The 20557-nt window shown below is 31.4% G+C and overlaps 2 protein-coding genes across 2 annotated transcripts in view; both read left to right on the top strand.

Annotated features, from left to right (window-relative positions):
• Positions 1 to 1634: 1634 nt before the first annotated feature.
• On the top strand, positions 1635 to 9356 carry LOC100819842 (protein RCC2). The gene is made up of 16 exons (XM_006577913.4): positions 1635 to 2151; positions 2262 to 2323; positions 2418 to 2485; positions 2813 to 2934; positions 4311 to 4416; positions 4552 to 4603; positions 5829 to 5946; positions 6028 to 6058; positions 6146 to 6169; positions 6319 to 6443; positions 7181 to 7262; positions 7381 to 7503; positions 7620 to 7673; positions 7971 to 8040; positions 8506 to 8539; positions 8773 to 9356. The coding sequence occupies exons 1-16, from the start codon at positions 1950 to 1952 to the stop codon at positions 9114 to 9116; spliced, it is 1617 nt and encodes a 538-aa protein (XP_006577976.1). The 5' UTR covers positions 1635 to 1949; the 3' UTR covers positions 9117 to 9356.
• Positions 9357 to 18456: 9100 nt separating this feature from the next.
• IQD9 (protein IQ-DOMAIN 9) overlaps positions 18457 to 20557 on the top strand; it is a 5910-nt gene continuing 3809 nt past the window's right edge. The window contains exons 1-2 of the mRNA XM_014774428.3: positions 18457 to 18631; positions 20166 to 20514. Of these exons, the coding sequence (XP_014629914.1) occupies positions 18548 to 18631; positions 20166 to 20514 (433 nt within the window). The 5' untranslated portion in view covers positions 18457 to 18547. The remainder of the gene's footprint in view (positions 18632 to 20165; positions 20515 to 20557) is intronic.

Raw genomic sequence — 20557 nt, 5'->3', positions numbered from 1 at the left:
TTGTTACTAAAAACATAAGACAAAACTAAAAATAGGTAGGTTGAATTTTATAAGAATCAAATGTAATTTGTTTATGTAATACAAGTTAATTTTTAGGATTTAATATGACTATCATATGCTAACTTATTTAGAAGTCCATTTTACAATAAAAATTTAAAATAACCATCAACGTATCCTTAAATAAATTACTAGCATAACTTTATATACGTCAATATGTTTATTATTTTAAAGTAATTAAACACATTAAAAAAATATGTTATTTATATTTATTTAAATAGGTTGATCGGTTATGTTTAAAAAACTTTTTGAATGACCAAAGCCTGGACTTTTTTTAATTAAATATGCCTTTATAAAAGTTTGGACTAGTTTATTTTGATAAAAGTTTGGTTTGGCTTGTCATGATATAGGCCTGGCCTTAAGCTCTTATCGAATTGTCTGATGTATTTTAATCCTATTTTTTGTATGTAACTGGAGTTGGAGTTGATAATTTGTATTGTTGGACTAAAGTGTGAAACAAGATTGAGTTGGATTACACCAAATTTCTTTCACACTACAAGTTTCATGGTCGAATTCATCCTTATGTCAAGCAAGCCAACGGCCCTAATAGGCTGTTATAAAAACAAAACATATTTAGTATGCAAAATTCTAAAAGAAATATATAATTTTGTAAAAAAAAAATATCGAGTCGGATACAAGCCTTTTTCTTTTACATAAATTTAATGAGTCTAACTAAGCCTGTTGAGCCAATTGAATCTTAAATCAAATTGCTGGTTTTCTTTTATAAGACTCTTTTGTCTAATTTACAAATGATTAAAAAATTAATTTAGTTAATCATATTAAATTTGTTAAACTTGTTTGTAGTATATTTACATTAATCTTTTTCTAAAATTACTCTTAAAATTATTAACACTTCTTGTCTCATTTATGTTACCCAATTATTTTTATCAATGTAATTAATATATGACTAAATTGTTTTAATCTTCACAAGAAAGAAAAAGAATTTATCTTATTAGTAAGTTACTCCTGATTATTTTCTATCTAATTAATTAATAGATAGTTAGTTATTTTTCTCATTACTTACAAACGAAAAGAACAAATTATCTTATTAATTCATAATATTTACTAGTTATATGCTAAAAAACTATAAAAGAATTAAAATACTTTGATAGAAAGTTAATTAATAGAAAAAAAGTTAATTTAAAAAAGGTCTTGTGAAAAGAAATAAACAAAATTCAGAAAAGAGCAACTGAGGTCAGATGTAGTACTTATTTTCCGTGGGTCTAGTATCTACTACTACTAGGCTGCTAACATGAACGAAGCATTAATTTTGCGCGTGCTACTAGTTAGTAGTAATAATAGTAATTAGTAGTAATAATGAGTTGAGATAAAATAAAAAAAATTAAGAGTGTAACATTTACGCTACCTGCAAAATCAATCAGAGCTTAAAAAAGAATACATAAAAATATAAAGAGTAAATAGAGAGGGACAAATTCCGATGCAGGCAACGACAGAGCAGAGCCAAATCTATATGATTTGTTTCCCTTTTTAATATTATATCTATTTATTTTATCCAATATCCTTGCACTGTTACAGTTTGTTTCCATTTATTCAATTAATAATTACCAATTTTTTAGATGAATAATAATCAAAAGTTGGGTTGTTGCTACTCTCGAAAATCCAAGGACAATCCCCTCTTTATTATCCTCTTTTTTTATATTTGGGAGCACTCACTTCTTCTCACTCGGTAAAATTGAATTAGGGTTTCATTTTCTTCTTCTTCACCCCACTGTCACTGCGCAAATCCAGTTCTCCCCTTACCCTCTCCCTCGGTCCTGATCTTTTCCCGCCATTTCCCGCGTTTCTTTTACCCAGGTTTTGAATACTAGCCGTTGGATCTGCCATTTTTTTCAATTTTTTTCGACCGTTGCTCTCGCCGGAGTGAACGGGAAATGTCTGCGTCCGAAGCGGAGAAGAAGGTCGAGGAGGAAGAGAAGAAGGAAGAGGTCAAAGGGGGAGAACTCCTGTTCTGTGGTGCCACTTGTTGGGATATCATTGGTCGTCGTAAAGGCCCCGTCGACGGTAACCTCGTCTCTCCCTCGCGCCTCCGTCCTCTCGTCGGCGTCGATATTCGCTACGTCGCCTCCGGCTGCGGTAACTTAAACAAAAAATTGTTTATTTGTTTTTATATTCACTTCTGTTTTTAGTTATTCTGCCATGTATGACTCGTGTTTTGAATTGTGTTATCGTTGGTGTGAATGCAGTGTCTTGTCATTGCGTGGCGTTGGACGTTGAAGGGCGTTGTTATACATGGGGACGTAATGAGGTATAGCTGTGAAGTTTATACACACTACCACTAATGTGTTTCTAGTTTTAAGTTGTTGAAGTTTTGACTCTAATTTGTGAGATTTGTTGTGCAGAAAGGGCAACTGGGTCATGGAGATACGATTCAGCGTGATAGGCCAACTGTGGTGTCTGAACTTTCCAAGTGAGTTAATCATTTGTTGTGGGTGGATGCCATTTGGTTTCGCCGGCTTCAATATACTTTGGGGGGAATGTTCTGTTAAAGTTATTAGCGTGTTTGTGTATTATGAAGAAGCAACAATGTGTTTCTGCTTTTTGGTTGATTGTCTGTTTGGTGATTCGCCAATGCAAAAAAAAAACGGATTTGCTCTTTGATTTTTTATTGGATGTTGATTTTTACGTTTGTCTATCTATAACCTTTTTCAGCTCAAGGGTTGATTTTGTATCAATTTGTAGTTAGTTCTGTCATTGTTTCTTGTAATGCTAAATTTCTTTGATATTTAAATTGAAGATACAAAATTGTCAAAGCTGGATCAGGGAGGAGCCATACAGTTGTTGTTACGGATGATGGAAATTCCCTAGCATTTGGATGGAACAAACATGGACAACTAGGTTCTGGTTCTGTGAGAAATGGTATGTTTGTTTTTAGTGTATCGATATAATTCTGCAATTTCTGCTACGCATTTTTAATGACAACAATTGTTTGCTTGAATGTTAGTGTGGTCCATGTTTTTTCTTAGGCTTTTTTGGATATTTTATGAGTGGAATAGATTCAATGATGGAATGGAGTAAAGCTTGTAGTTATTTGGGTCTTCAACGATGGAATGGAGTAAAGCTTGTAGTTGTTTGGGTATTCAACCATGGAATGGAGTAAGGCTTGTAGTTGTTTGGGTATTCAACCATGGAATGGAGTAAATCTTGTCGTTATTTGGGTATTCAATGATGGAAGGGAGAAACGTGGACCACACTAACATCATCCCCTATTTGGAAATTCTAGTTTAGCGTTATTAATCTCGGACCACATCAGCTGGTCTGATCGGTTCGACCTGAAGCTGGACACGTGTCCAGTCTGGTCACCTCTTCGAATCAGAAACACGTCCACCCGCTTGACTCGTTTAAAACCCAACTTGAATTGGAATAACCAAGTTATTCACACTGTCAACGAACTAAGTTGTTTTGCACATTGTCCAATGCTTGCTCGTCTAATCAAGCTTGACAACTCATGCTGGTCAAGTTTGCAGCTTGTCCAATCAGACTTTTGGGCTCACTGTTCAAGGTGGTTCACATAGTCCAGTATGTAAATTTGCACAGATATTGAATTTTGTGTGCTGCAGGAGAGTCACACGAGAGGCACAAAGGAGTTGGAATTTGCAATTGAAATGAGATAGTCGGGCTGGAGTCACTAAAAGGATTGAGATTTGGAAATTTAACTTTACGTAAATTGATAACGAAATAATTTTGCATAAAAAGGGATTTGAACCCAGGAACTACTGGTGGTAGCATGGATGCTTAAAAAAACTTAACCACTACATCAAAGCTTATCATTATTACTTATGTAACAAATATATCTTAAATAGTTATTTTCATATAAAATTTTAAATTTTAATATATACCAATTCATACGTTTAAACCAGTGACCCATCAACCCAGTGCCCCAACTGACTCAGACCGGTTTGGTTCCGATAACACGGATTCTAGTGAAAGTGAGCAGAATGGTGACAATGATAAATGTATTCTTCCAATTTTCCCTTATTTCAAAAACCATTTTTTTTCTTATATTATTACTATTTTATTTTTGTGTAGTATTGAATAAGTATCACTAAAACAAAAAATAGATATATCTGTTTTTCAAATAAATGCCTATGTCACAAGTTGGGAAGCAGTTGTGCACTGCAAATGCAAATAGATATATATCTTCCTGTTGTACTTTTGTTTATGAACGACTAGGGGGTTGCTTTATCTCATAGAGAATGACAATTTGAATTTCTTTCATGCTCTGTCTTGTGCAGAAATTGAGTCATCACCTGTTCGCTGTCTTGTGTCTGAAGTAAAACATACTGCTTGTGGTGGTGACTTCACTGTGTGGTTATCTTCCATTGAAGGAGCTTCTATACTGTATGGTTTCTGGATGAAGATTGCATTCAGTTTTCTTGATTCTCTGTCTACAGGCATGAATATTCTGTTCTTGCTTGGGATGCTGACATGCTGTAGTTGCTGACTTTCAATTTTTTCTTTTGCTTTGATTCCCAGGACTGCTGGGCTTCCACAGTATGGGCAGCTTGGGCATGGAACAGATAATGAGGTATGCTAATGGAAGATGTGTCATGGTTTTTGTTGTCCCAAGATGTGTGAATGCCCATATTTTAATTTAAATCCTTGGGATTTAGGGAACTGTATTCTAGTGGTTGTATATGATCTCTATCATCTCTATTATCTTCAGATTTAAAGGCCAGTTGACCAGATGCCGTGTGCTTGGGGCCATTTAGGTACCATTGAGGTCATAATGGTTGCTAGGGTTTAACAAATCTTACTATTACTATGATTTAATTTATGATTTAATTTTGATTTATATTTCCCCGTTGCTATGGCAGGCATATGTTTTAACAAAGTTCTTTAGTGCTGGTATCTTTCCCTTGGCTTTAGTGCATCAAATTAATCACTTATGTTTTCTTGAGATAATTATTTCAGTATACTCAGTTTAAGAAAATATTTGCAAGTTTTAAAATAATATTATTGGAGTCAATATTTGAATTTTCTGCAGACTAGATATTTATGCATGCTTTTGGTTGGATTTTATGAAATTTAAGGCCTTGATTCCTTTAGTCTTACTCCTAGTGTAAATCATCTTTAATAGCTACTTTCTCCCTTGCTAATGATTTGGTTTCCTTAATTTTTATCTCTTACCTGTGAATAAATATGTTTTATGTGGTGGATATTCTTTCATTCTCTGAAAAACAGAATAATAATCCATTTAAAATTTGTTTATTTGAAAAAGAAAAAAAAACTATTAATGATAATAGGCATGCTTAAAATTTGTTATAGTTGCAGATTAAGAAACATCAAAAGAGAATTATGGGATAATGGACATGGAGGTTTAAACTAATTAGTAATTGTAAAATAATTAATCAGGTTCTGTATTATACTTTTGCTAATTTGTCTTGTGAATAATGGACATGGAGTTTTACTTGATCATCTCAGTGATTTCATGCTCTGTAGAGAAGATACTCCATGCCAACATGAATTATGAGGATTATATAACAATTGAAGGAATAATATATCATTATTTTTCTTCAAGAACAAGTTAATTTTATTACAAATAATATAACTAAATAAAAAGTTATTCTCCAAAAATGACCTTGGTTTGGATATGCTATTAATTTTTAACTCATGCTTTGTCTACCTGAAAATTCAAACCTTTTGTTTTTTTAATTCACGTTTGATTCCACTTGCTGCAATATACATTCACATGCATTGGGCCATGAAGAATATACAGCTTTACCTTTACCTAATTTTTCATATACCTGCAGTATAATTCCAAAGACAGCTCTGTGAGGTTGGTTTATGAACCCCAGCCACGTCCTCGAGCAATTGCTGCTCTTGCTGGGGAAGCAATTGTCAAAGTGGCATGTGGAACAAATCATACAGGTGGTTGTTATTCCTTGCTTGATCTTGGTTATATAACCTTATTTACTACTTTTCCTTAATGTTTTTGTTTTGGATATTTAGTGGCGGTGGATAAGAATGGCTTCGTCTACACGTGAGTAATCCTCTAGTCTCCTACTTCATTGTTTTACTTCCCTGAGTATAGTTATATGTGTTGATTACTTGGGTGTTGGGTGTGCAGGTGGGGTTTTGGTGGTTATGGAAGGTCAGTGCTTAGTTCGAAGTTGGGTTGGCAATGTTTTGTGAACTCCCAATAAACCTCAAATATCAGATAATTCTTATTCAAATTGGTTTTTAATATCTGGTTCTTACTCCTTGTGTTCAAAATTTCATTAAGCCTTATTGGTTCTGTAGGCTAGGACATAGGGAGCAGAAGGATGAGTGGGTCCCACGACGTGTTGAAGTTTTTCAAAATAGAAATGTTTTGCCACCCGATGCAATCATATCAGCAGGTTCTGTGAATTCTTCATGTACTGCAGGTATGCCTCACTTGATAAATAAATTACACACTGGCATTATATTCCTCCTTCATAGCTGTTATTATGATGCTTGCTTTCTTTTTGGTAATGCGTGTTATGAACTGATAATATTGATAGCATGATGATTTTTTTTATCAAGTGTCAAAATACATCTTATGTCACCAAGTTCCTGCACTAAATATTAAAAAGAATAAAGAAAAATATTTGAAGAGGATACATATGAAAATGAAAACATTCTTGTGTTAGATACTGGTATATTTATTTTAAAATTTGTTTAATGGTTAGTTCATGGTTTGTTAAAAGAGTCCAACCTCTAGAGTCTTTGCACCTGTTGCTAAGGCTCTCCCTTCTATTAATGTATTATTGATCTGAATCTGTACTTAATTATTTATAATTTATTCCTTTACATAAGTGAATAAAAAAGTCTCATAACTTTGGCAACAGTTAATTCAATTTATGCCACTGGTTATACTGACCAACGAAATGATGTTAATTGTCTAAGTATTAGCTGTGCTGGCTTTTCCCATCTACAAGATTTCTGTACTTTTTTCAAACCTCAATTGGTCAGTGTATTAGTTACAAGTTAATAATTGAACACCTTTCTTAGTATTTCCAATTAAAATATTATAATTTATCTCTGATCTGAACAATCCCTATTTAAATTATGATTTTGGTTGGTTACTTCCACAGAACGGCTTTTGGTTTCAGTTTCAGTGCTGGTTCTTTTTTCATTTCAGGTGGAGGGCAGTTGTATATGTGGGGCAAATTAAAGAACACTGGTGATGACTGGATGTATCCAAAGCCTCTAATGGATTTAAGGTTGTACTATATTCCAAAGCTTTTCTCGGTGTATAAAATTTTCTTGATAAGTTATCTTTTCCTTTGACTCTTTTACTTGATGTTGATCAAAGTATTTCATATTTACTTTGGTAAATAGTGGTTGGAATCTACTATGCATGGATTCAGGCAATATGCACCATTTTGTTGGGGCTGATTCCTCTTGCATAAGTTGGGGACATGCTCAGAATGGAGAGCTGGGATATGGACCTACTGGACAGAAGTAGGTGTATGCAACTCTTTTTTGGGGCGAATGGGGTTGTTGGGGGGAGTAATATCTAATTATTTGTGTTGCCTTGATTTTCTTATTTTCTAATCCTGTTTGCACTTGCCCATTAGGTCTTCAGCTGTACCCAAGAAGGTGGATTTACTTGAGGGTATGCATGTAATAAGGTAGGTAGCAACCATCACCTTTTTTTCCCATTTTATCTTGCCTGCCTTTTTGTTGATGCTGCATATTCTGTTTTCCACTCTGAATGTCAACTGTCGAGTGGTTTTCTTCAGTCTCAATTTGTTTTTGGTAGCAAAATTTGGCATCAGTTAAGAAGTTATGCTTTGATACAATGAATATTATTAATAAACAAAAGTTGCTTATAAATTATGTGATATCTTTTTTATACAATTAAGATTGCTATCTGTACGAAAAAGCAAAATGAGTAATGTTCTAAATATTTTCTTATTTTCTAACAGTGTTGCTTGTGGTATGGGTCATTCCATGGTTATTGTTGATAGAGCAAATGTTGCTGATCGACTTGACCAGGTAGCTCTTAAATTTTACCTATTATTATCTTAGGAGTTCATTAGCTCATGTTTATTGTATTAAGTTCTCAAAGGATTAACTAGGTCTTGCTATATTTATGCTTCTTGTAGCAGAAATCATCAAATTCTAATGAGTGTTGTCTTGAGCTATTTGTGTTGAATATGACAGGGAACCAGTAGATTCTTTGTAATAGGTTTTTTCTATCTTTGAATCTTATGAATAGATTTAGAGAAGCTGTGAGTTTTGTCTAGTTTTGTACACTGGTTGATATGTAGTAAATTTACATCTAGTTATTTTTTTGCATTATATATATAGGTATATTTTGTCACTCTTCTATTTTTATTTCTGAAATGTTGTCCACCATATGTCCTCTTCACATCACATGTCCCATGTAGTTTACTATACCTTATGCATTCTCTTTTATAATATGATGTCTACAACACCTAACGTCTCCTTTATCTGCAGCTTGATATATATGATGGGAAAGCTGTTGGTGAAGGTATGCTACTCATTATAAATTCTAATTACTTTTAGGTCTATACTGTACAATCTGTCCAAATTGCAAAATGCATCAGTGTGTATCAGTTTGTGGCTGCTGATTTGAGGGGAGTGGGGTGGAATCCTGATTTCTGGAGATATCTTCCTGATCCATCTTCAGTTGACTGTTCAGAAGGCTTTAACAATCTGGTAGGAGTCTGAACTGGTGCTGACTTCATTGTGCTCTGGCTGCAGGTAATGAGGCCGTAAACACAACTCCAGTGCCTAAGCAGGCTGCTAAAAAGGGTGCAAAAGGAGCTGACAATTCAAAGAAGAGGAAACAATCAAAAGATTCATCTGACTCAGATGAGGATGCTGAAGAAAGTGAGGAGGATAGTGAGGATCAAATTAATGGTGAGGCTGAGGCGAAAAGGCCACGTGGTTCTGGTAAAGGCCGAGGTAAGACACCCAAAAAGTCAGGTGCTAAGGGAAAAGGGTCGGTCTCTGGCCGTGGTCGGGGTGGGACTGCAGCTAATAAAAACAGTTCTAAATCCCCTCAGGTGAAATCTGGTAAGAGAGGAAGACCCCGTAAGTCATAACTTAGATTTTTGTCGGAAATTTTGTTCTCTATACCTAGAGAATGTAGCGTGTAATTCATTGGCAGGTGATTATACTTAGTGTTTTGTTGTTATTATAATTCAATCCCGCTAACTATTTAATTCAAAGTTTAGAAACATGTTGAATTTGCTAACTGTTTTTTAAGACGCAGTGGGAAGAATTGCCCGCTTGTTATAATTTTTTTTTTTTTTGTAAGGGGACGCTTTTATTGCTTCAGTTTACCATAAGCCTTTGGATGTGCCCTCTCTATCTTGTATACCTTAATTGTTCTGCTAACTTGGTGGGATGCTTGTTGATAAAGTTTGACTGTTTGAGGCGGATTATGTCGTTTTAATTTTTTTAAACTATTTTTGTATTATATAAGTGTGAGCTCTGACGCATTGGTATGGATACACAAGTTAAATTCTTAAGAAGAGCCTATTGCAGTGGTGTGGATATGGGTATCTACCCTTTCACCTCTTCGTTTGAGTTGCATCTCAAGTGAATCGGGTTTTCCCCAGCAGAGCCTCGTGTAATTACAAACGGCTCAAACTCATAATCAAACGATATAAATGTGGTTTTTTTTTAGAAGTTATTAGAAAACAATTGTGCTTTCAATTAATTTAAGTTTAAAACATTGTCCTTTTTCTCTCTAGTTCTACCTGCATATTATGGTTCTAACCAGTTTACACGCCCATGCTAATAAGGGTTGCTTTGCTTAAGTATGAGTAGGAGCCATTGTTGCACTTTTAAAAGTTTAGAAATCTTAATTTATTGAACTATTTACAACGAGATTGCCTGTAAAAGAGTGAAAGCAAAGCAAAGATCAAATGTTGCTGTTTGTAGTACTCTTGCGAACGCTAAAATATATTAAAGTCAAATTTTTAATAAGCGCAAAATAATTCGTAACTTTGAAAAAATAATTAGACATTTAGAAGCTCTCAGTTGATATTATATAAATTAATGCCCGATAGAACATTTTCTAAAAGAAAATATTACATTGATAAATCAAACATTTTTATTTATTTAATTTAATTGTTATAGCATCAAAAAATGTTTAAATACCTGTTGTGTCCAGGTTCAATTGCTATACAAGATAAAAATTGAAAGCTATGTTTTGAAAGGCCCGGGTATGATTTCTGTTGACAACAAAGGACTTTATTTGATCCTTTGGTCCATTCTGACAACAGTGTCTGAAAGTCACATGCTAAAACAAGATCATTTTGTAAGCTATTAGCCGATGTGTAATCCCTATTTCGGAGCATGTCTTTGGGCTTTTGTTTTAGTAACAGTTGTTGGGCTCTGATTTCACACATGCACATGTGACACTGCACTCAGTGGTCAAAGCTCACAATTTTGGAGTATGATTCTGAAGTCAAGCATGAGCATGAGAGGAGGGATCCAAATTCCAAAAGCATGCAGTGAGCTGTTTTGTTTACTGAAGGGTTAATGATTAGTTGGGAGTGAGGAAAGATATCATGTGAAATATGTCAGGTGGATAAGCTTTAAACGAGATGAGGCCATGCACATGCAACAGCAGCAGCAACACAAACCTTTTATGATTCACTCACTTGGCACGGTTGATGCCTGCTTGGACGAAATATTTTACGAAACAACAACGTTGTGGCTGTCTTTGTTGGATCCCATGTGACACTGGGCTCCACCACACCTACGCACTCACCATTAATTGGGTCTATATAGTTGGCTAGTCATGTGCCGTTGTACCTAAACGTCATTTGATTGTTGTTCACCTCAAATGTGTGTATATTCAAAAGGATATATGTAATAATATGTGATTCACTTTTTATTTTAAATATTTTATTGATTTTTGTTTTTATTTTTATCTTTCTATCATTTATTCATATTATAAACTTTATCACACTTATATTTTTTTTTCTTTTTCTCTAAATGTAAAATAACATATAGAATGTCTATTAAACATTTTTCTTACTGGTACACACATTCATTCCTTCTGCCTCCACTCCGGCTGGTACTGGTAGGAATAAGAAGGAACCCATTACTGATAATGAAAGCAATCTTACGTGGCTCTCTGATGATTGGGACTCTCTGCTTCCACTGAGATGATAATCCTAGCTACCAAAAAAAGATCATTATTATGAATCAAACGTTTATGATTAAGTCAATAAATTAGTGTGTGGTTATACCAAAACATACACTGCATGAGATAACAGCTATTTGTGGTAAAAACTTGTGGACCAAACTCTATCGAATAACTAATCATTTTTGTTTTTTCTTTGATCAGATATATTCTCACAAGTATGGCCATGAGACAACGTACGTACCCTCAAGCTAGAGATAGTGGTTAAATAGACTTTTCCTTGATATGTAAATCTCTCTTGGAGTTTGAGTCACAACTTACTTATAGCCAATGAGTAATATGATTGAATAATCATGGTGTTCTCGTTTTAAGATGATTACTGATATTATGATGCTACATTAAATATTTAACTAATTCAGGTTAAGTTAGATAAAGTTATTATAGATAACCAAGACTCTACCTTTTCAATTTTCAACGCAATTGTAATTGAAAATTTGAATTCAAAATCCTTGTTTAAACTAAAACAGCTTTGTCTATGCATTTGGTGATCAGCTGTTTATGATTTGACAAGTAAAAAAAGTAAGATTTGAAAAGTGAATTAACAAATAAATATAAAAGACTAGACGGTTTTTCTTTTCATGTCATTTGTCAAAAATATGTTTATTACTTTCAAAGATAATTTTGAATGCCGCCAAAGTAAATTCCTGAAATTGCATACAAATGATCAGACACGAATACATGATTCATTCTGTTGTTTATTCTTATCTGTCAGAAAATTAAAACAATAAGGACACAATACATGATGCTGTTTGACTTTTCCTATTTGCGAAAAAAATACTTTATTACGTTAACCGCAAAATACATTATAATTTTGACAATGGTTCCGTAGGAAATCATTCGTAAAGGGACTAGTAGTGTTTGACTTAGTATTTCAAGGTCTTTTTATTCAACTAAAAATAGGGTCAAACATTTTTTAGAAAAAAAACTGTGATTCTTTTTTAAAGAAACTAATCAGATGGTTTTTTTCTTTAAAAAAAGGGGCTGAAAAAATTGCCCAGGTAATATTGAAAAATTAACATTGCTCAGACATATATTGAGAGTTTTTCTTAGAAGTGATTGGTCACATTTGATTTAAATTTAAGGACAAATAGTTTGCATATTTAACTATTTTTTTAAAGATTACAATAACTTATCAGAAATAACGCAAATAAGCAGTTGACGCAACTAGTTGAGTAGGCCTTTATTACGAAATTTCACTTTCCTTCAAATACCAATTAGAATAAATTTTTATAATGACTGAAAGACGGGGGCCTATTTTAATAAAATAAATTGGATTTATATTGAAATTTAATTTGTTATAAAATATTGAATATCGCCTATTTTTGGAAGTTTTTTTTGTCAAATATTTTTATCTCATTGATTAGAAAAGTATACGTAACCATATACGTCCGTATCAAAACTTTCCACTTAAATTTCCTTAAATAGATGTCATTTAGATGGCGAGTGTAGAGACTGCACGTTAAGTGTGCGTTTGTTTTCCAAAAAAAATACTTTTTTTTTAAAATTATAAAAATATCATTTTATTTTATTTTCCAAAAATATCATTTATTATTATTGTTATTTTGAATTATGTATATATGTTCATATTTTTTATATCATATATATTCATACATAAGAAACAGTAAAAATAAAATAAAAAATTATTTTTTATACGTAAGCTTAAAACAAGATATATATGATGATTTTTTAAACTAACTAATATAAGGTAGAAAACTTTATTTTAGAAGATGAAGGGTCTATTTTTTAGAAGTTAGGAAGTGTCATAAGTTAAACAGTCTATTTTTTAAGAGAGAAAAAAAATACTTTTTAATTATTAATCATCAACTATAATGATCACTGAGAGAAGAACATAATATTAAAAAAAAAGTTGTTTGTTTAAATCATTTCATAAAAAAAGCTATACTGTAAAAAAAATAAAAATAAGTATAAAAATTAACAAAAGCTCTGACCCAATGAATCGAATATAATGCTAAATTTCCAACAAAAGCGTTGCATCCTTGTCTTAGCGTAGGTTCCGGTTGGAAGAATGGGCGACACGACCATGCTGTCAAGTTTGTATGTCCTTACCCCTTAAGTTCTTAGATGATAAGGACTTAAATATATATACCTTTTCTTTGTCTGCATAAATATATACTATACTATACTGCGTCTTTATTGGGATGGGGTAGACATTTTATTTTTCAGGTAAAAAGAGCTTTTATTGAGATACCCTAACGATGATGAATTTTGATTTTTCTTTTATTCTTGCTTTATTAGTTTGTTTATGTTTTTATTGCATCATTTATTATTATGTTTTTTTTCTTCTTCTTTTATTTTTCTCTTCCTTTCACTCATCTCGCATTTCATAAAAAAAATATATGAGAAAAAACATTTCTATTATATGTAAGGAGCAAACTTACATAATTAAAATAAAAGACTTACTCCATATCACAAAAAGATTTTAATACTTTTCAATGTTTAAAAGACTCACTCCATCTCACTAAAAATTAAAAGCAAAATCAATGTCAAATAAATATTTAAAAAGGCCAAATTAATAGTTTATTAAATTATATATGCGACTTATATTTTACTTATTATAATTTTTTAAATTGTCGTAAAATTAGAAAGCAAGATTTTTTCATTATTATTTTATATTAATATCTTAATTAGCTCATTTAATAATATTTTTTGTTAAATATTTTAAATGATACTGCTTTGGAATTGCATTTTGACTTCAAATCTATTACAAGCTTACAAGTTACATCTCACTTACTTCTTAGTTGATAGTAGGTGACCAACCATTATATATTCTTCTTCTAATTATTTTTAAACTACTTTTCAGCAAACTTACTTAATCAAAACTTGGTTCTAATTATAATTTATTTTAAGAATAATTAATTAAGCATATAATCAATTATTGAAATAATATGTTTTTCTCACTTGTTCCAATCACTCCCTCTATATTGGGTCTTTACTCTTAAGGTACATTCTCTTTTCTTAAGTTTAAACATGAAGCTTATTGTGTATCAAAGTATTTTTGAATAATTATTTCCATTACCGCGCTGTGTGTTCGATGATTAAGTATGTTTGGGTACACATCCAACACACATGTTTATTAATAAAATCACGCCATTATGTTTCAATTACGCAGAAGCTTGTAATTGTCGCATCTGCTTAAACGCACGTATAACATATCAGGATGCAAAAGTAAACACGTTTGAAGAGTGGCACAATTACTAAGTTGTTGTTGTTAGAGTACCAAGATTGAATCCTATAAACTTATATGGCCACATAATATATATCACCTTTTTCTTAAATTCCATTAAATTTTAGAGGAAAAAAAAATGCTTCTAAGATATTTCCTATTTTAGTATAGGTTGGCATGTTTAAATAGATTTAAAAGTATATGTTGTTATATAAATTGATAACAAGAACAACTCAAAGCAAGGTAAACAAAATAGGAATACAACTATTATTTTTTTTTATTAGTAAACATTAATTGGTTAATTTTGTTAAAAATGTCAATTGGAAAATTTAAATCTGTAATTTTTTCTTTCCTTCACATTTCCCCCAATCACGTGAGAATACAAGTATAACTAAGTATGTTGTTGCAACGCATATTTTCAAAATCAAGACAACCACATTACAAACAAATAATAACAATAAAACAAAATAAAAAAAAAGTATCTATCATCATATGACCCATTACCATTGATTTTTCAAGAAAAAAAAAAGTAAAACGAACAAAATCCATTCCTCTACCCAAAGCAAAATCTCAAGGAAAAAAAAAACAACTACAACAAAACCGCTAGTAGAACATATGAAATTCAAAACTTAATCTCAAATTTGTACCTAGATTTGTCAAAGACAAGTTAAAATGCAAATGCTACACAATCCAAACCCTGGAACGTCAAATCAGTGGACGAAGAAAATCAATGGAAAAGGAGGATTCAGAATGCCGAAGATTAGAATTTCAATTGGAATTTAGAGTTTTAGGTGATCAGGTTTCAAATGCTTTTCGTGCGTGACACCCATTAACAATAAAACCCATGTCAAATGAATCTTGAAATTAATAATACTATAAAACAATAATATCAGTGTTGTTGATAAAACAATTAAATTACAACATTATTGCAGTATATAGATAATAATGAAATATTTTTAAAAACATCTCGTGTAATATATAGCAGATGTTTTTTTTTTTTGTATTACTACTATTTTTGTAAAATGTTATTGCTATTATACTATTATTATATAGACAATAGATAGAAATCTAGAATCAAAATGTTTGGCACATGGATCAATTATGATCCAGTTAGTTTGAAGGAAGGAAAATAAGAGAGAGAAAAAATAAAATTTGAATAAGAAAGAAAATAGAAGGAAATTTTTATTTCTATGAGTCAACTTTTTTTTTTCTCTTTTTTTTTTCATTTTCTCTTTGATCAAACAAAAAAATACTTCATTAATAGTGTTTTATTTTCTTTCCTTCAATTTTGTCTTCTACCAAACATAGGATCAGTGTTAGTTATTCCAATTTAATCGTAATTTCAAATTTAAATTTTAAATATCAAGCTACATTAAATATTCAAAAAACAGCTATAGTTTTAAATCTCTTTGAAAAGAGAAAAAATCATATTAGGACTGGAATGGACCCAAGTTGGCACAACGAATGGTTTACATGCCTTTTGATTATATTTAGGTGCTGAAACTTGCTAATGTTTAGAAGCCAAATTATGATTTTTTAACTCTACCTTTGGGCTTCTGAAGAGGCATGTAAACTTTTGAATAAAAGACAAAAAGAATGATGATATATTTATGCTCATGATATATAGGTGACAAGAGTGAATTAATATTCCAATTGACATAGTATGAATTATGGTCTATATGAATGGATTTTTTAGATCTTTGGGACTACTAACTCTACTTGAAGTCTATAGTCGGTTAATGTTTTGTGTCCCCCTCTCTTCAAAGCCTAAAACTTCGTTTAGTATGAGTGAATTTAAGGGAGTGAGCTGCAACGAAATTGTGAAAGGAGATTTGGTAGCATTGATTTTATGTTAGTGGATCCTACAATTTTATTATGAAGAAGGTGTCACTTACATTTGTGTCATTGGGTATGTAAAAGAGATATTTCAACTTATGCGAGAACAGTTGTCGGGTAAAAGGAACATTCTTAACTAAATAACTTTTTTTAAAAAAATTTATATCTCACATTTTTCACTTAAACCAAACAATTCAATAGTACACTTTATTTCTCTTTAATCTAATTATTTCTCATTTATTTTCATCCACTATATTTTTTTCTTAACAACCAAACAAAGCATTAGTGTACATATTTTATTCACTTTATTTTTATTAAAATAATTATTTATTTTTTTCAATTTATAAAAAATAAACACCAACATTTATTCCTCTTAAAATAAATGTTACAAAACATACACCAAATATTTAAATGATAAAACAAAAATAAAAATTTTTAAATTTCTTGAGTTTAATTTTTATATACTGTTATCATAAAAAAATAACAATATTAATCTATCATAAATTATATCATTTTAAAGATAATTATTATAAAAGTTTAACACGGTGATTTGTGATTATATTATATAATAAAAAAATCTTTACATCGTGAATGTTAGACTATTTATTCAAAGTTTTTTTTAATTAAGAATATAGTTAAACTTTTGTACAGTAAACTTTAAATTCTAATATTTGAAAAATAGTTTAAAATTATTCATTTTTTAAATACATTGTAAAAATTATTATCTTTCAAGTTAATTCAAAAAAGAATATGCTCAAAAAAGTATGTTAAATAATGTATTGTTAGGATTTTAAAAGTAAAATTTGCATACTAAAAAAGTAATAAATAATTCTATTTACTGCAAAAATAGTTTTACTTACCTCTTTTTTTTTTTTGAAAATAAAGTTTAATTGGACTTTTATTTTCTTTAAAAGAAAAAATAAAATCTCAAACTTCCATTTATTATACAGAAATTAAACGTCATAAAAAATTCGACAAAAACGAGGTGACAAACTTCAGTTATGCAAGAACTCTATTGAAAAACGTTCAAAACCCAATCATACATTAAATGCCAATCACTCTATTACTTATAGTTCATGACTTTGAGAATGAAGAATACAAGTACTATCTCTTACTAGATACTCCTATTTTATAAAAAAATAAAATAAAATACAACTCCTATAGTAATTTAAAGTCAAACTTACGGTCGCTTAGTCCATGTATTAGTAAAACTTACATTGTAAAAAATTATTCGAATGAGTATCTTAGAAACTAACAATCCAGACATTTTACAAATAGCAATCAAGAATTTAGGTGCTTTAGCGTGAAACCAAGAAGAATTTCATGAGGGTGGCTTCTATTAAAATTTAAAAACCCTTATTCTATACGGAAGAAAAAAAGTCAATAGTAAGAATCCACAATTACTTTAAAATAAAAAAATGAAAAGAATGGAGGGAATTACTTTAGTATAAGCCAAGGGGAATTTTATTCTAACCGTATTGCAAAATGCTAAATGGTCCTAGTGCCATTAAATTAAAAAAAAAAAAAAAAAACTGAAAAGCAAAATCGTCCTCACAAAGAAGAAAATTCTCGCGAGTCTGTTGCAATGTCCTCGACATATTAAAATTTCAAAGCGACGAGTGGATAGATACATATACTTTCCAAAACGGGGTTGCGTGTGCTCATTATGCTCCGAAATATAAAAAGGATGTCACCCCACAAAATAATTTGTGTTTACTTTGAGATGTAGATATACACTAGTCAATAAAAAATGTTTACCCATTTAAGATGTGATACCACAAAATTATATGCATGTATTCTAGATGTGATACCACATTTATATTGTTAATGTATGAATTATTTATTCTTTATTTGTTAATAATTTAAAGTATTTTTAGAAGACTATCAAACACATAGATTAATTGATTAATTCACATAAAATAATTTCAGTTTAAATCTGTAATTGCAAATATTTGAAACAAAAATTTATAATTGTATCCAGTTGGAGTAGGATTGAAAACAGTATTTTTAGAATTGAAAAATGCATAATGGTCACAGCATAAAAAATAAAAGAAAATTCAAAATGTGACAGCGTCTTATGTTATTTATTTTTTTGGCAAGGGAGATGAACTGATGCAAACGGAACGCGGACTCCAAGGCAAAATCAATAAGGCAGATTTAAGGAGGGTTGAGGTCCGTATATATTTTAAGCCTACCTTTGTTTCTATTTTCCAATTTCCAATAAATAACCAACCGCAAAGGTGGTCTTGTTTTGTTTCTTTTGGAGAAAGAGAAGAACTGAGAGAGAGCGAACCATGGGGAAATCTACCTCCTGCTTCAAACTAATCACTTGCGGTGGTGATGCGGCTGAGAAGGACGATTACCACCAAGTATCTGAGGTAACCTATCTCAACTCAATGCTTCAATTGACTTTAACACACTCTTACTATGTTTGGCAACCTCTGATGTGTGTGTCTGCATGTGTGATCCGAGGTAGTTTGTCTTCTTCTTGTCAAATTAACGGGCTAGGGCTCTCTTCTGCTTACTGCATTGATGATTCAGTAGCTTCGTGTTGGATTTCAGTGATTCCGTTTTTTAATTTTTTTTGGATAGCTTAAAAAACTTTAGAATATGAGTGTGATGCGGGTTTTTCCATCATTTTTTTTGTGTGTGTCCTTCTCGTGATGCTTAGTTTCATGATTACCGACGGATGTTAGGGAACTGTTCACGCTATCTGTTGATAATTATTGTGTTCACTTGTTTTTAACTTCGTTTTCCACAATATCGAAATCTGAATTACATTGCCAATGCATGACCACGATCCCGAAATTGTAGGCATTAGCTGATTTTTTTAAATCTGGGGTATAGGAAATTCATTAAGATTATGGAATTTGGCGTTGATGATATGAAGTTAGAAACAACTTGATCCTTAGATCTATGCTTCTAGGCCCACTTTGCTTTCATTGGATAAAGTGTACGCATTGCATATGTACATTCAAATAGTTGCACAATGCTTTCTAGTAAATTTCATTCAACGAGTGAAAGATTCATCAAAATGACTTTAGCAATTGGCATTATGAATAATTATTGCAAGTCTTAGAAGCGTCAATCATTTGATCCTTGAAACATAATTCATCTATGATTTTTTTATTTTTTATTTATTTTTAATTTAGTCCATTGAACATTTGTCTCCTGTCGTCTGTAATGAGTTATTATATGTGTCATGTGGAAAAATTGTCTGAAACTTCTCTTTGGTTTTAATTAATTTTTTACAATTCCATTGTATAACTAATTAAAGCTGGATTTGAAGAGAATACTGTGAAAGCATGTTCACGAGCAGAGTTTTTCTTTTGCAAAAATTGGAAGAGTTAATGCTTTGCTGCATTATGAATGAGATGGATCTTTTAGGATTGAAGCAGCATTTAATTTTTGAACAAACATGTATTAGAGAAAAAAATTATATATACTCATTCTAGCTTGCTTAGAATCAGCAATCCCATCCTGTAAGCAGGTTTTTTTTATTGTACTGTTTGAAATCAAAGCCTGGAATGTAATCATCATCTTACCGAATCTCTTTTAATACTAATAAATAAATGTAGGAAGTAGCATTTGTGCTTAATGAAACTAGCAATAGAATCACCCTTCCTGGCTTCTTGCATTTTTTTAATCGGCAAAATCCTGGCTTCTTGCATGACATTCATGCTGGAATGAGCACACTCTCCTAAATTATCTTGTGGAGGATGTCTGGTCCAAATATATTTATATTCATCATTTCTAGTTTCTTCTGGTCCAAAAATATTTATATTCATCATTTATAATTTCTACTTTCTAGCTAGCAGTAAGAAGAAACTGAGGTTATGTATCCTTTCCAGTGTGCATACATATATGGCTTGAAGTTTGTTTTTGATACATTTATTTTAAATATTATTCCAGATCAAGGAATCTAACGATAAACGTGGTTGGAGTTTCCGAAAGAAATCTGCAAGGCATCGTGTGCTTAGCAATACTGTGATAGCAGAGGCCCCATCTTCTGCAAATAAGGAAACTTCAGAATGTAGTACTTTTAATTTTCAACCACTTCCTGAACCTAATGTTGTTGAGAAGATTTACACAACAAATTGCTCTGATGAGAAGCCCCAGTTATCTTCCTTTGAAAGCTCACAAGTAGAAGAAACAAATGTCATTGAAACTGAGGAGAAGTTGGATGTGAATCCACCAGAGTCTGATGTCATCATCATCCAGGCTGCTATTAGAGGGTTATTGGTATGTTTACCTTTTGAAAGTTTGCTAATCTAGAACCTTGCAAGAAGGAACAACTGTAACTT

This window comes from Glycine max, chromosome 4 (assembly GCF_000004515.6).
Source record: "Glycine max cultivar Williams 82 chromosome 4, Glycine_max_v4.0, whole genome shotgun sequence".
In the NCBI taxonomy this organism is placed as follows: Eukaryota; Viridiplantae; Streptophyta; class Magnoliopsida; order Fabales; family Fabaceae; genus Glycine; species Glycine max.
Note: the sequence above shows the minus strand (reverse complement) of the source record. Positions and strands in the feature narration are given on the sequence as shown.

Excerpts from the sequence above, each read along its gene's own strand:
- LOC100819842 (XM_006577913.4), top strand. The coding sequence starts at position 1,950 with ATGTCTGCGTCCGAAGCGGAGAAGAAGGTCGAGGAGGAAGAGAAGAAG. Across the intron at positions 2,152-2,261 it reads CTACGTCGCCTCCGGCTGCG|TGTCTTGTCATTGCGTGGCG; the intron begins GTAACTTAAACA and ends GTGTGAATGCAG. Across the intron at positions 2,486-2,812 it reads GTGGTGTCTGAACTTTCCAA|ATACAAAATTGTCAAAGCTG; the intron begins GTGAGTTAATCA and ends TTTAAATTGAAG.